The 16,116-nt window shown below is 41.1% G+C and overlaps 2 protein-coding genes across 3 annotated transcripts in view; one reads left to right on the top strand and one right to left on the bottom strand.

Annotated features, from left to right (window-relative positions):
- Nucleotides 1-207: 207 nt before the first annotated feature.
- tmem35 (transmembrane protein 35) lies at nt 208-7,541 on the bottom strand. 2 transcript variants are annotated; one of them, XM_043714547.1, is made up of 4 exons: nt 7,336-7,541; nt 6,849-6,996; nt 2,562-2,762; nt 208-1,039 (listed from the first exon to the last, which is right to left on the bottom strand). In XM_043714547.1, the coding sequence occupies exons 1-4, from the start codon at nt 7,365-7,367 to the stop codon at nt 995-997; spliced, it is 426 nt and encodes a 141-aa protein (XP_043570482.1). In that variant the 5' UTR covers nt 7,368-7,541; the 3' UTR covers nt 208-994. The 2 variants fall into 2 exon arrangements, with proteins under 2 accessions (XP_043570482.1, XP_043570481.1); XM_043714546.1 differs by having other exon boundaries at nt 208-2,762; nt 7,336-7,537.
- A 5,677-nt stretch (nt 7,542-13,218) lies between these two features.
- LOC122562067 (probable ATP-dependent RNA helicase DDX41) overlaps nt 13,219-16,116 on the top strand; it is a 45,623-nt gene continuing 42,725 nt past the window's right edge. The window contains exon 1 of the mRNA XM_043714545.1: nt 13,219-13,321. Coding sequence (XP_043570480.1) covers nt 13,295-13,321 — 27 coding nt within the window. The 5' untranslated portion in view covers nt 13,219-13,294. The remainder of the gene's footprint in view (nt 13,322-16,116) is intronic.

Raw genomic sequence — 16,116 nt, 5'->3', positions numbered from 1 at the left:
TTTCCAGCAACACATTTTCAGCTCTGATCTCCAGCATCTGCAGTCCTCACTTTCTCCTATTTTAAGGGTTATCAAAGCAAGGTAGGTGAATAGAGTTAATAAACAAGTCATCAGCTGTGATTGAACTGAAAGTCAGCAGATCAGGTTTGATGAGCTAAATGGTCTCTTTCTATGTAAACAAATTTGATTCCGATATCCAAACAGTTTGCAACATACTCTGTTTATTGTATTTAACAAAGACCAAACATGCACAATGCATTTGACCAGGAGATACACAGAGGAATTAACAATATTACTGAATTGCCCCAGTTAGGGATGCAACTTTGCTGAACCTGACTATGCAAAAAGATCTTAAGAACTTTATCGTTGATTTCTTACTATACTTGTTGATTCACTTTGGCAAGACAAGTGTTATTGTAAATAAGAAGGTATAGTTTCTTGAAAACAAAAGATGACAACTTGGCTATCACTGGGGATTTAAATTGATATCTTGGGTTCCATTGTCCCACTTTGTGTCTCAGGACTGCCTCAGCTATCTAACTTCACAAAAAATTAATAAAGACATGGATTTTAGCAAAATCTAACAGCACAGGCGTTTGTATTGTACTTGGACACATTAAATTCCAAAGCATCCTGGTAATGAACTTTTCCTATTTCATTAGCTGCAGCTGCAGTAAAAATCAACAGTTGTCTAATGGTAAAATTAAAGTAAAAGCTTTAACCATATAAAATGTAAAACAAATCCTAACCCTACATATACTTATCCTTTTACTACCAACATCTATGATAAACAGTGACATGATAATGGTTAGAGGCGAGAGACAGAACATTTCCAGCATCAATCAATCACATCCTATTGCAAGTCAGCACCTGCAGTCAGGTAGGACATCTCTGTCTCAGTTGGAGTCAGCAACCTCAGGAGAGGAGGGGACCGGCATCCTGTTGGAATCTGCACCTTCAGGAGATGAGTGGACCAGCACCCAACCAGTGAAAGTCAGCGCGCGCAGAGAGTAGCAAACCTATGTTCCAGTGACAGCACCTTCAAGAGAGGAGAATCTTTCTGTTGAGTTTTGAAAAATGCAGTAGTGACATGAAGTAATACAGAAGAGATTCTGTCAGTGTGGCTGTTTATTTTTCAACATTTTTGTTTGATTTTCCAGAAATTATGTTTCTAATTGAGAGTAATTAACAAAACATATTAAATAAAATAAGATAACATGCACGGATTCACTAAAGCCAACAGCATTGACATTGATTTCATCTTGTAATGTGAAATTTGGATAAACAGTCATTTGGTTAATCGGGTCTGTTCTCTTTATTTTGAGGCTACAGATAATTCAATTCTGACATCCAATTGTTCCCATCGTCCACGTTATTTAAAGCAGCTACAATCCCCTCGTCTGAAAGTCAACAATTCCTCCTAGTGATAAAAGGTTTCAGTCTGCTCACTGCCCTTCCCTACAATACAACTTTTTTCATTAATCACCCATCATAACAAATAACTGAAGTGAAAAAAAAATGTTATCGGCAACATGATTGAGTGTGTTAATGGAGGAGGGGGGGGAGGGAAGTAACAGAGTGAGGAAAAAAGAGAAAAGAGAGGGAAGAAACAGCAATAGAGAGGCTATAGGGAGAAAGATGAGATAATGGGGAGGAAGAGGGAGGTGATAAAGAGGTAGGTGATGGAGAGAGAGAGGGAGAGAGAGAGAGAGACATAAGTAATGGGGAGAGGGAGTGGAAATTGTAGCTGAAATCCATCCAGCTTCCATGACGTAATCTCTGGATGCCCATGGCTACTGCTGCTGTGTACTGTCCAGTTTATATGTTGCATTTTGAAAAGTAAATCATTTCCAATTCTTGCAATGACTCCAGTCACGAAAAACTTTTGTCTACAAGAAGCAGAAGTCTGACCTTGGGGAAAGTTTGGTTTCATTTCACTGGCATGTGTAGGATTGAATCTTCCAGAGAACTTATCACTTCTGGGAGCCTAGTTCAAAGTTGAAACTTCACTGTTGGTGAAACTCTCTCTTTATTTGGAGGTTGTCACTTCCTCCCTCTCTCCACGAAGTGAATTTGAGGTCTCATTTTCAACTGTGAATGATCCCCCTTGGCTGATGTGTTTAACATTAATATAGAACACAGGTAAGTACAGACTGGGGACATGAGGATTTTATACTGAAGAATATTGATTGGGATCGAACTGAATTTTTGTCTCAGTGGAGAGGTCCTGTAAGTTCTCTGAGATTTCCTGTCACCAGGTCTTCAAGGAATATTAATCATTCACTTCTAACTGAATGCAGTGTGATATAAATATCCTGTAAGATTCCGGGGGGAATTTGCCTGGTGCCCAAACTCCACTGCTATGAGCCGAGTTAGGAGGTTTTAAGCTTCCCTTTGTCTTGTTCAGTCTCAGCCTTGGTATCTCCACTAGCTTGCACCTCCTTCATCAGGCCTCCTGGAACCATGTCCTTGTCATCCCCCTGCCTAATGATCAGTAGCCGGCAGGTCAGCAGGATCCCAAAGACAAGTGCATGGGCGTAGCGCTTGAGTGGATCACCTACCAGCTGATGGAAGAAAAGCACAGCCAGCATGACCAGAAGCAGTACAAAGTTAGCCACATCCTTGGGCCTCCCAGGTACCAGTGTCATCACAATGCCACATGACAATTCCAGTGTGCCAATTAACTTTCGCAGCAGGACTGATGTGATACCCATCTTCTTTAACACTGGCAGGGCCTTGGCATATTCCTTATAAGCTCTTTTCTGAAATTAAAATGATTGAAAATTGATGGCGTTAGTTGTTCATTAAAATCCTAATATAGTTTTGAGGAGGATTTTCTGGAACTTTACAATGCAACGGAGGCTACTTGGCTTATCATGCTTGTGCTGGCAATCTAATTAATATCACTTTTTCCCCACAGTCCTGCACTTTCGTATTGTGCATGGTTTTGGGCTCCATGTCTGAGGAAGGATGTACTGGCCCTGAAGTGGGTTCATAGGAGGTTAATGAGAATGGTGCCAAGAATGAAAAGCTTAATATATGAGGAACATTTGAGGACTCTGGGACTATACACCGTCAAGTGTAGAAGGATGAGGGGGATCTTACTGAAATTTACAGAATGCTGAATGGCCTGAGCAGAGTGGACGTTGCAAAGATGTTTCCATTGGTAGGAGAAACGAGGACCCAAGGGCAGACCTTTTAGAACAAAGATGAGGAGAAATGTCTTCAGCCAGAGTGGCAAATCTATGGAATTCACTACCACAGACTGTGGAGGCCAGGTCATTGAGTGTATTTAAGACTAAGGTAGATAGATTCTTGATTATCAAGGGGATCAAGGGTTATGGGGAGAAACCGAGAGAATAGGTTGGGAAACTTCTTAGCCATAATTGAATGGCAGAGCAGACTCGATGGGCTGAATGGCCTAATTTCTGCTCCTATGTCTTATGGTCTTATCTTTTTTCTGTTTGAAGTACTGAACTATTTCCGCTTTGAAAGTTACTACTGTATGTTACTGCTTTTACAGTGCTTTCAGGCAACATTTTCAAGATCATAGAAACTCAACGTAAATGAAAATGTGCTTCTTTCTCCTCTGCATCTTTTGACTGAAATCACTGTGAAAACTCAATGGTGAAGCTACGCATTTAAGACAACTGGGAATGGTCACTTTGTGTGTACTGTATACAGTGAAATGAGACATAACCGATGACACTTTGAGCAGGAGCAGTGTGGCAGATTTTAAAAATTCTTTCACAGAATGTGGGTGTTGCTGTTAAGATGCTTATTTGTTGCCCATCCATAACTGCACTGGGAAATATGATGGCAAAAGTCCTTATTGACTCATTTGTGGGCATCTTTGTCATTAAAATCTAGATAATCTAATAAACTGGCTCTGCTATGTCCTTCCCTTCCAGTAGCCTGCTGGGCCAAACCTAGTGAGGTTTCCACCTGTCCAAGCATTGAACTTGCATATTTCTTGCGCTTCTCTCCTGTCTTCCTTACATCCTCCCTGGACTATGACTATAAGACCCACAGCCTGATTCCTTGATTCTTTTCACATTAGACTACTGACTATGCCACCTTCTTTCTTGGACTATGTTTACTAAATTTTCTCAGTTCAGATGGCATTGTCCATCTTGCCTTCAAATCAGTTTTTAGCTACTTCACTAATGATCCTCCTTCCAACATAATATCAGAAGTCAGGATGTTCATTGACTGTACAAATTTCAGCACCATTTGTGACCCCTCAGATATTGAAGTAGGCCATGTGCAAATTCAGCAAGACCTGGAAAATATCCAGGCTTGGGCCAGGAAGAGGCAAGTAACATTCATGTCATGCAAGCACCAGGTAATAGTGATCTTTAAAAAGAAAGAATACAACTATTGCTCTTTGACATTCAAGGGCATCATCTTTGCATGATCAATGTCCTGGAAGTTATCATTAATCAGATACTGATCTGGACCAGCCAAATAAATACTGTGCAACAAAAGAAGATCAGAGGCTAGGAATTTTGCAGTGAATAACTCACCTCCTGACTCCCCAAAGCCTGTTCACTATCTAAAAGGCACAAATCAGGAATGTGATGGAATGATCCCCACTTGTGTAGCTCCAACAACACTCAGGAAGCTTGAGAACATCCAGGGCAAATCAGTCCATTTGATTGGCACCACAAACATTCACTCTCTCTACCAATGATGCTCAGTGTTAGCATCAACACAATGCACTGCAGAAATTCACCATGGCTCCTTAGGCAGCACCTTCCAAACCCATGAACATTATTATTTAGATGGACAAGGATAGGGTATACATGGGAACACCACGACCTGCAAATTCTCCTCCAAGCTACTCACCATCCTGACTTGGAAAGATATTGTTGTTCCATCAGTGTGGCTGGGACAAAATCATGGAAGTCTCTCTTTAACAGCCTTGTCGGTTATCTACACCAAATGGACTGCAGTGGTTTAGGAAAGCAGCTATCCACCACTTTCTCAAGGCTTTTAGGGATGGTCAATAAATTCTAAAAATCCTCTCCTTAAAAGAAAAAAACTTTTGATCCCATCAGCCATAAACTAGCATTTCTTCATCTCCCTTTTCAATCCAACCTCCAACCTTCTTGAATATGTTGCTCCCAAATCCATTAGTATCTTATGAGAACTCCAGTTTGAATCCATCCAATCCAGAATACTTAAACAGCTTTGATCAAAATCACAAATGGCCCAACTCTATCTCACCACCACCTCTTTCAACTCCATCACTGTTGCCATATGTCTGTGCCAAGGTAAACTTTCTCTCCTTGTCCCTTCTTGACCCATCTGCACTGATGACATGGTAATATCACCCCTCTTTAACACCTGTCCAGTGGGTTGGACTTCTCTCACCTGATCTGAATCTTATCGAGCAAATTGTAGTCACAGCATCTTTTAAAATGTCTTCTTTTAGCCTTTACCTCTAGTTTTCCCCAACAACCTATTCTTGGCCCCTCCATTTCTTTTTATTAACTATCTATCGACTGGCTACCTATCGACAACATCATCCAAAGGCATAGCATTATTTTTCACATTTGCTGATCATAGCCAGCTCCATCTCACCAACACCTCTCTTGATTCCTCCACTTTTGATAACTTTTTACATTGTTTATCCAACATCCAGTAGTGGATGAACTGAAAAGTTTTCCTGTTAAATATTAAAAAGACTGAACCCATTATTTTCTGTCTTTAATCCCTGACAACTGTTTAAAGTTGAACAAGACTGTTTTTGGTCTTGTTATTATTTGGAGCCCAATTTTGAACTTTCAACCAAACATCTGCATCATCACGAAGACCACAGATTTCCACCTGACTCACTTCCCTGCCTCAGCTCATTTGTTAAAACTCTTATTCATGCCTTTATTGTCTCTAAAGTCGACTATTCCAATGAATTACCAGCAAATCTTGCACATTCCAATGTCCATAAATTTGATGTCATCCAAAATTCTGCTATCTTTGTCTTAACTTGCACCAACTCCCATTCTGTCATGACCCCCACCGTTTATGTTGATGACCTACATTGGCTCACAGTTAAACAAGATCCTAGGTTTAAAATTCCCATCCTTGTTTTCAAATCCCTCAACATACTTGTCTCTCTTTACATTCTTACCTACAGCCATACAACTTTCCATCCTTTCTGCCATGTGTCTCCGGCTGCCTTGGCCTCAAGCTCTGAAATTCAAAACCCTTCCACCCTTTAAAGCTAATCTCTGAAGAAGCTTTTGAAGACTTTGCCTTACATGTGCCACAGTGTCAAATATTCATAAGAACATACATAAGAACTAGGAGCAGTAGGCCATCCGGCCCTTCGAGCCTGCTACATCATTCAATAAGGTCATGGCTCGTCTTTTTCTGGTCTCAGATCCACTTAACCGTGCTCTCACCGTATCCCTTAAATCCATTATTGTTAAAAAAAATTACCTTAGCTTTAAAAACATTTACTGAAGTAGCAAATACTACTTCACTTGTCAAGGAATTCCATAGATTAACACATTTCTTTAAATGCTCCTGTGAATCACCTTGGGGGATTTTATTACAATTAAGGGGCTACATGAATTCCTGGGAGCATTTTTTTTGTATTTATTGTTTTGTTCACAGTCTGAAATGAATAATTCATTTTGCAAAGTAACAACACTTAATGTGAGTCCTAGGCAGTGATAGCTCCCTGCTTCTCCTGCCTGCTTTTCTCCTTTGTTGTGTTTATGCTGAGCGGTTTCTAGAAGCTGGTTGGTACAGGCCCCGTGTCTAATTCAAACGCTGTTGTGTGTTTAGTGCTCAGTAATACTGTGTGCCTGTTAGACACCTGCTCACCCATTGCTGCTTACCATCTCGCTGTAAGCATCTCTGCTCAGTCTTGGCGTCAATTTAATGGTTCCCATGAAGACAAAGAATAAACCCAAGGCAACAGAGAGAGTCACGATTGTCACTGTCCTGGACGACACCATCATCAGTCGAAGCCGATCATACACAGAACTGCCCAGAAACCGAGAGAGAATTCAATTAACAGCTGGTAAAGCCCCGTCACTCACTGCCACAGGGTCCTAAAGCCTGCCTGTTGTCACAGCAGTTAAAAATCCCGACAGTGTCCAGGTCCGCTCAACCCAGAAAGCTCATTGTGTCCCCGATAGAGACACACTTGTCCAAGCGTCGGCAGGTAAAGACGTACCCTCCCTTCCAGTCGATTTTCCATGCCCTCCTATAGGATTTTTGTAGAGGCTTGACTTCCCACCATACAGATCCCCGATACAGACATTCCCTTCCCTGCTAGATTCTCCAATTCCCCAACAATAAACATCCCCACTCCCTCCTTACCTCCTTCTGCCACTCCCGGCAGAAATTCCCATGCCCCCGATCCCCTCTCCGTCGATAAATGTCTGATCGCTGTGATGATATATCACGAGTTCGTGTGATTTAAAGTGATCGGAGTAGCCATTATCACGCAGGATATTTTAGATGTAGCCTATCCCTCACTGTACATTACAGACTCACAAAAGTGCCTAGGTCTACCATGTTGGGGCCTGAAAAGTGCCCAAACGAGTTCAGATTACTCTGCAAAAGGGAAAGGTCCTCAAAAATGTGAACAAGAGACGAACCAAGACATTATTTTTATAATTTATTCATAGGAATATGCTACGCCAGCATTTGTTGCCACCTCTATTTCCCTGGAAATGGATCAATGACTCCTGGCTGATGGCATCATTAGTCTACAAGGTAACAGGAGCAAGTGTTACAGACAAAAATACTGAGTAAAATATGCCTTATTAGATTAGATTCCCTGCAGTATGGTAACAGGTCCATCGGCCCAACAAGTCCACAACGACCCTCTGAAGAATAACCCACCCAGATCCATTCCCTTACCCTATATTTTACTCCTGACTAATGCACCTAACACTATGGGCAATTTAACGTGGCCAATTCACCTCATCTGCACATATTTGTGATTGTGGGAGGAAGCTGGAGAAAACCCACGCAGGCACGGGGGGAATGTGCAAACTCCACACAGTCATTAGAGGCTGGAATCGAACCCAGGTCACATCTCAAACCAGTTACAAAGAAAATGCAAACACCACAATTCTCACACAATATTATCTGTGTTTAGCCAAATTGGTCAGTCTCAAACTCCAGGTTCCTCATTCATGCGTTGGGCTGTAGATTCCCACTTGTGATCGTCTCCAAAGTCCAACCTATGTACCCTTGCCTACACAACTTGTCTCCTCTGTCCAAAATGATTTAAACTTCCTCTTGCGTTACCAGCTGTCTCCTGTTTCAATTCAATTACTGTATCATCTTTTTAAACTCATTAACCCATTCAAACATTCTAAACTACTTTAATCATGCATTACAAAGCTGGGGCTAGGTGAAACAGATAAGCTTTATACCGAGATCCAAAAACCTAATGCTAATCTCACTCTCAACAAGATTTTGGTGAGCTGCGTTCTTAAACCGCTGCAGTCCTTATAGTGTAGCACGTCCCATACTGCTGCAAGAGAGTTCCACTATTTTTACCCAACGACAGTGAAGGAAGAGCAATATAGCTTCAAGTCAGGATGTTGTGTGACTTGGATGGGAACTTGTAGGTGGCGATTTTCCCACACAACTGCTTCGCTTATCCTTTTTTAAAAATTTATACCTCAAAAATTTGTACCTGGGTATCTTTTTTTACCTAGCTTTATAAGGACTATATTATTTCTTTATTTTTCTAAGTTACACCTTAGATGGCGCTGGAAATGGCAATTTGGTATGCTTTTCACTCTATGTATCCCGTACTTGTGACAATACACCTCTAATTCTAGTTGGTAAAAGTTGTAGGTTTGAAGGTTTCAAGGGAGCCTATATGTAGTGCATCTTGTAATTGATGATGAAGGGAGTAGATGTTGAATGTGGTGGATGGGACTCCAATCAAGTGGGCTGCTTTGTCTTGGATGGTGTCAAGCTTCTTGTGTACTCTTGGAGCTGCATTCATCCTGGCAAGTGGAAAGTATGGAAGTACTTCTGACTTGTGCCATATAGGTGGTGGATAGGTTTTCAGGACATAGGAAGTGAGTTACTCACTACAGAATTCCTAACCTTTGATTTGCTCCTGTTGCCACAATATTTATGCAGCTGGTCCAGTTCAGCTTTTAGTCAATGGAACCCCTGCTGCTAATTTTTTGAAGGTAAAAACAATGACTGCAGATGCTGGAAACCAGATTCTGGATCAGTGGTGCTGGAAGAGCACAGCAATTCAGGCAGCATCCGAGGACAGGCAAAATCGACGTTTCGGGCAAAAGCCCTTCATCAGGAATAAAGGTTCTCTGCTAACAAGATCCCACCATCTTGCCAAAAAGACATCCTGCCAACCATACAAATAAGTGATGGGGTACTTGAGTTTCAATGCTAGTATAATGTCAGATATGTAGGCCTATGTTCCAATGCTTGGCAGACTATATCAAACAACATGTTCTTCCGTCTACAGTGGGCAACATACTCAAAGTGCTTTACCAGGCTGAGTACAAAACTCAGAACATCAGGTCCAGTATTAGATGTATTTATGCTTTTGAACTATATTTATTAAATACTTTTGACTATGCTCAGAAATACATTGAAAGCAATTCAAGATTACCAGCTGGACTTGCAGGGCATTCATTTGCATGTGCTCAAAGTTACACATATTCACACACAGGAGCATGGACAATAGGAGAAAGGATTATGGACAATACCGAAACCTGTTGTATTTTCCATGACAATTACCTGACCAATCAGAGTTAAAAATCACACAACATCAGGTTATAGTCCAACAGGTTTAATTGGAAGCACACTAGCTTTCAGAGCGACGATCACCTGATGAAGGAGCGTCGCTCCGAAAGCTAGTGTGCTTCCAATTAAACCTGTTGGGCTATAACCTGGTGTTGTGTGATTTTTAACTTTGTACACCCCAGTCCAACACCGGCATCTCCGAATCCTGACCAATCAAAGTTTACTTGCCTGTTTTGTGGTTAATCAGCTAGCTAAAGTTGACATTTAACAGTTTCTGCTACATTTCCATTCCAACCATGGTCCAATCAATCAGCATCCTCTTCTCCTGCTGTATAAATTGTTGTCCCTTTCGAAGATTTGTTTCTTTTCTTGCATTCCAATAATGATGAGTGCAAAAATAAAAGCTTTGACATCATGCCTCTTTTTGTCAATGTTTAAGTTCTGTACTACCAAGAAATTAGATGTCTCTGTTCTGGTCACTATGCAATATTGCTGTCTTGATCATGTGATCTGTTTGTCCTGGTCATTTTGTGAACAACCTCCGTCTCAGTTGTTGTGTAATCTGCCTGTCTTGATCATGAGATCTCTCTCTTCATAGTGAAATCTCTTTATTTTGGTCACTGTCATCTACATCTGTCCTGCTTGCTACATAAGCTCTCTATCTTGGTCATAAGTCACAGCCATTAGATACAGGAGCAGAATTAGATCATTTGGCTCATCAAGTCTGCTCCACAAGATTTGGTGTTGGGTCCACTTTGTTCATCATGTATATGTACGATGTGGATGAGAATATAAATGTATTTAGTAAGTTTGTGAATGACACCAAAATTGGTGTTGTAGTAGACAATGAAGAAGGTTATCTAGCAGTACAACGCCATCTTGATCAACTGGGCCAGTTGGAGTTTAATTCAGATAAATGCAAGGTGCTACATTTTGGCAAGACAAACCAGGGCAGGACTTATATAGTTAATGGTGGGGCTCTGGGCAGTCTTTTTGTATAGAGAGACCCAAGAGTGTGGGTACATAGTTTCTTGACAGTGCTGTAACAGGTGGACAGGGTGATGAAGAAGGTGCTTAAGTTAGCGCATTGAGTACAGGAGTTGAAATGCAATTTTACAGCTGTACAAGACATAGGTGAGAGCGCATTTAGAGTACTGTGTACAATTCTGGTCAAGCTACTACAAGAAGGATGTTATTAAACTGAAAAGAGTGCAAAAAATGACGTTACCAAGACTGGGGGGTTTGAGTTGCATGGCAAGGCTGGGACCTTTGTCCCTAGAGGATAGGAGGCTGAGAGGTGGCTTTATAGAGGTTTATAAAATCATGAGGAGCTAACATCAGGTGAATTACTAAGGTCTTTTCCCGAAGGTAAGGAAATTCAAATCTAGAGGGCATAGGTTTAAAGTGAGAGGGGAAAGATTTAAAAGGATTCTGAGGCAACCTTTTCAGACAGAGGATGGCGCATATATGAAATATGCTGTTGGTAGAGGTGGGTTCAATTACAATACTTAAAAGACATTTGGACAGGTACTTGGACAGAAAACTAGGTTTAGAGGGATATGGTTCCAATGCAAGCAAATGGGATCAGTTCAGTTTAAGAAAACTGGTTGGCATAGACGAGTTGGGCCAAAATACCTGTTTCCACGCTGTATGACTCTATGACCATTCGATCATGGTTGATACATTGTTGAACCCCATTCGCATGCCTTCTTCCCAGAACACTTGCACGTGTACCTCTACAACACCTACATGCACATCAAGAGCAAGACACACGCACTCATTCTCTCTCACACACACACACTCTCTCTGTCCTCCCCCCCCAACATGCATGTACACACACATATAAATCTATGTGTATTTGCAGACACATTCTATTTTGCTGCACACAGGCAGTCAATGCAGACAGTCAATACATGCAATATTTTATACATTCCTACTTTGGAAATAGAATCAGTCTGACTCAAGATTTGCATTCAGAAAAACTCTAACCTCACACCTTTACATTGTCTGAGCTGAGATGTCAACTTTATTTCATAAAATCTTAAGTTATCTCGGGAATGTGACTTGAAAGAAGTTCTAGGATTTACACATTAATGAATTGAAGCCTGAAATCTATTCTAAAAGATGAAAGACTTATCGGCAGTTTAGATTTGTTCAATATATCATATCAGTTTCATGACACTATGATCTTGTGCTATAAATTCTGTGTCTTATGATCCTGCCCTGTTAGCTACCTGACGAAGTGCTCCGAAAGCTAGTACTTCCAAATAAACCTATTGGACTATAACCTGGTGTTATTTGATTTTTAACTTTATATAAGTTCAACATGACTTCTTAAAGCCAATGACACTGCATGGTTCAATAACTGATCCCGCAACCTTAACTACTTCATTTATGGGTACGTATAAACTCTCTATATTTCTGCCCCCACTATATCATTGTATCCTTTACTTTATACTATCTTGATGTTTTCCTATGATTGGGACCACATATTTATTCAAAACATTTTTCTAATGGTGTGGCTTGCAAAGTAATGGAGTTTGATGACAAATACATTCCTCACGTCTCAATCGTAACATTACTGAAATGAATCACCTCACATTGTTTTGCACTGAACTTCATCTGCGATCTGTCTGTACATTCAGTGAACTTGTCCATGCCCTTTTGAAGCATAATATGATGTTTTTCACGGCATTATTGCACATATCCAGGTGAATGGTACTTGAATCTGGATCTTTGGACACTTTCTGAATTAAACTGGATTTTTCAAAGAAATGAGGCAAATGATTTCATGTGGGCTGTATTCTACCTGTTGATTTTAGAAAGTCAAGTGACTTTGGAAAAAAAGGCAATCAAAGCTTTTAGTGAGATAAGAGATGGAATTCTTTGCCCTTTCCTGCTGGAAAAGTTGGTTGGAAGAGACTTGGGGGGGGGGGGGAGGGGTTTGTGATGGTTGCCGAGCAACCCTTTCTGTCCTGCTTTCAAAAAGGGAATCTGAAGAAGAACAGTCTCCAAACCTGTGAATAGTGTATTCCTCTCTTATTTGAAGTAATTTGGAACATGATAATTTCTTTCTTAAATTTATTCAGTGAATATGCCGTGGTGTTGAACGTGGAGGAATCAGAGTGCGCCTGGAATAGTTACTCATTCAGAGAGGCAGCAGTACAGAGCTGATGGGCCGAATGGCCGTCACCTGCACTTTTTTTTAAAATTCGAGCGAACATTTCGAAAAGGACCGGGAGGGAAAATGGAAAGTTTACGTTTGTCATAGTTACAGAGAATAGCATATTTGTCTTTTGTTCAATATTGTTTTCGTCAAGTGGAATATTATGACCTTTTTTTATTTCGCAATCCATTCCTTTCTCTCTTTCCGCCACCTCGTTATGTGATTCTCCGTCACCTATTGTCTGGGTCATTGTCGATCAGCCCCGGCCCCGGCCCCAGCCCCGACCTGCCTCCGGGACACAGGCCGCTCGGACCGGAAACGACAGTGGGAGTTAGCGGACACACCGGAAGCAATAGTTGTAAGGATGCAATGGAGGCCGAAAGTGGAACAGCGAAGGTACAAAACAAAACAAAACAAAAGGGGCCGGGTCTTTAAAGTGGTTCTGATAACGTGTATTTGTGACAGAGAGACAATGTCCGTAATTCCTTCACCACCTTAGAGCGGCCATTGACATTTTCAAAATGACAGAAATGCGTTTGCTAAGCATACGCTTAACACATCCCGTAAAGAAAATGGATGTTGATAATGACCTGGAAGATCAGCCCCTGATTTTTGAGAATTAAGTATTGATCTGAAACCGGGCAAGCTATTCCCACGACTGTCAGATTATTTATGTCCAGCAGAGAGAGAAAGCATGTCGAAAAAGCGATACATCCGGCATTGCTGGGCTTTCTCAGTCGTATAACACAAACAAATATTTCGATCCAACCAGTCCACGCCGACAATAATCCCAAACTAAACTAGTCCCACCTGCGTGCCCTTGGTCCATATCCCTCCAAAGCCGTGACTCTTCAACAGTGAAGTAGTTTCTTTATTGATTGTTCAACTATGCAGTGTTCCCTGAATACTGACTGTCCGACAGTGTCGTGTTTTCTAAGTCTGGACTCTTCTATATTGAAGTTCTCCTTAAAGATTGAATTCCTAACAGTGCAGCATTAATTGCAAGGATGCCTGCCTTGAAGAAGTTTTCCTCCTCTCTCTACAAGAGTCTCAGGGAGACCCTCTCCCACTGCAACTCCCAGGTCATTTCCTCTGCCCTGAAGCTCTTACTCCATGCTACTTTCTCCCCACTCCCACCCTCCTCTCGCTTATCTCTCCACGCTTCAGGCTCTCTGCCTTTATTCCTGATGAAAGGCTTTTGCCCGAAATGTCGATTTTGCTGCTCCTCCGATGCTGCCTGAACTGCTGTGCTCTTCCAGCCCCACTAATCCAATATCTGGTTTCCAGCATCTGCATTCATTGTTTTTACCTAGCATTAATTTACAGTTCAGCAATCCCTCATTACACACTCTCTATCAATGAAGTGCTGTCTCAAATATGACTTTTCTTTTGTGTGGTGCTCTTTTTGTACTGACTTTGAGGCAGTTCTATTCTTACTCTGAGGGATATGGGCCAAACACAGGCAAATGGGACTAGTTTTTTGGGAAACCTGGTCGGCATGGACAAGTTGGACAGAAGTGTCTGTTTCCATGTTGTATGACTGGAACTATGTAACATGTGTCCTCCAATCGTGTAGCACTTTTTCAGTATTAACTTCCTGACTGTGTTGCAGTGCCAAAGCACATACCCTTTGACAGTGCAGCACTTCTTCAATACTAACTCTTTGACAGAATCATACTCATTTATTACGAACTGACTGACAGGCACTGACTCTGTTGCACTTGCCTAGATTTTGTGTTCTCCTTTCAAGTGGGATTTTGTCCAGTGTCCTTCTCAATTAGCACTGAAATTATTCTTTTTTGAGTTACAACCAATATTGAAATTCAAATTCAAGGAATGTTACTTGATTAAAACACTATTCCAAGTTTTACAAATTTATTGTGAAACTGTACTGTAGATCTTGGAATAGAAGGAGGCAGTTTGAATCTTGAGACTGTTTGTTTACCTAATGACATCATTGTTGATCTATATCTTGTGTTCATTAATAAACTTTGGTTCCATTATTTTTGATATGCTTCCCTCACAAAAATCTATCCATCTCACTTTTTTGTCATGTTTAGTTGACTCCTGATCCCACCAGCTTTTAGGACACTCAGGAACTAGGAGTCAGATCTAATATTTCCTTTAATGCCAAGAGTGCGCAACAGTGCAGTTGTTCTACTTCTCACCTATAGGCTTCTCCTTGAGAATACGAAACAAAGATATATTAGTTTTCAGACATGCAAAAACACCTAGCACTGTCTCATCACTATTTCACTTGATCTACAACTTTTAATTTGTCAGGCAGTTAGAATGACGTTTGACTTCGATGAACAGAAAAGTGTGTGAAATATTGATATTGTTATCTTCGCTTCATATCACATTCCATTACATAATCACTGGCTCCATCACACTTCAGGGTGATTTCTGAAGCTGAATGAGTGGATGGAGAATTTTCTTTCTGCTGGGGAGTGTAGAAGAAAGGGGTATAACTTGAAAAATAGAACCAGACCTTCAATAGTAAATTCACCATGTAGTGGTATTGGTATTGTGTCGCCATAGTCTTATCAGACCTTAGGGCTGCTCTCCCATTTGAGAGAAGCGACGTAACAGTGATTTAACCTGAGGGCCACCAGACCTCAGGCGAGGGAAGAAGTTGAGAAGGAGAGCCCTTCATGGTAACCTCAAACCAGTGATGGGAAATGAACCCATATTGTTGCCGTCACACTGCTCTGCAAACCAATGATCCAAACAATGGAGCTAAACTGATTTCACCACGTATTACTATTACACCCAAGGGGTTGTTGAAATCTGAGAAGTGCTGAGGTTCACTGGAGTTTTCAAGACTGAAATTTGTAGTTTTGTTTTGTCAAGATGGACATAAAGGAATGTCAAGGAGAAAAAACACAGATAAATTGAGTTGATGTACAGATTAGCCGTGATCTGCTGAATTGTGGAACAGGTTTGAGAAGTTGAATGATTGAACTCTGTTCCCTTGATTCTCTTCCCTTCAAATTGCTGGAAGTACAGGTGAGATCTTGCTCAGTGCCTATGACAGTGCTGTGCCCTGATATTTTTAAACTCTAACGCTTCCACAAGATAGAGCTCAAATTCAGAAGGGCAGCATGTTGTATACATTATGCTGATGGTTCCTCAAAGGAAAGTATTTACTCCAGTCCCCATGACATTTCACCGAAGGCAGTCTCTGGTGA

Source organism: Chiloscyllium plagiosum, chromosome 24, assembly GCF_004010195.1.
Source record: "Chiloscyllium plagiosum isolate BGI_BamShark_2017 chromosome 24, ASM401019v2, whole genome shotgun sequence".
Taxonomy (NCBI): Eukaryota; Metazoa; Chordata; class Chondrichthyes; order Orectolobiformes; family Hemiscylliidae; genus Chiloscyllium; species Chiloscyllium plagiosum.
This window is presented reverse-complemented; position numbering and strand designations above follow the sequence as displayed.

Coding starts and splice junctions, on each gene's coding strand:
- tmem35 (XM_043714546.1), bottom strand. CDS start 7,367: ATGGGAATTTCTGCCGGGAGTGGCAGAAGGAG. Junction 6,997..7,335: donor GCCGGGAGTGGCAGAAGGAG/GTAAGGAGGGAG, acceptor GTTTCTGGGCAG/TTCTGTGTATGATCGGCTTC. Junction 2,763..6,848: donor GAGATGCTTACAGCGAGATG/GTAAGCAGCAAT, acceptor TTTTAATTTCAG/AAAAGAGCTTATAAGGAATA.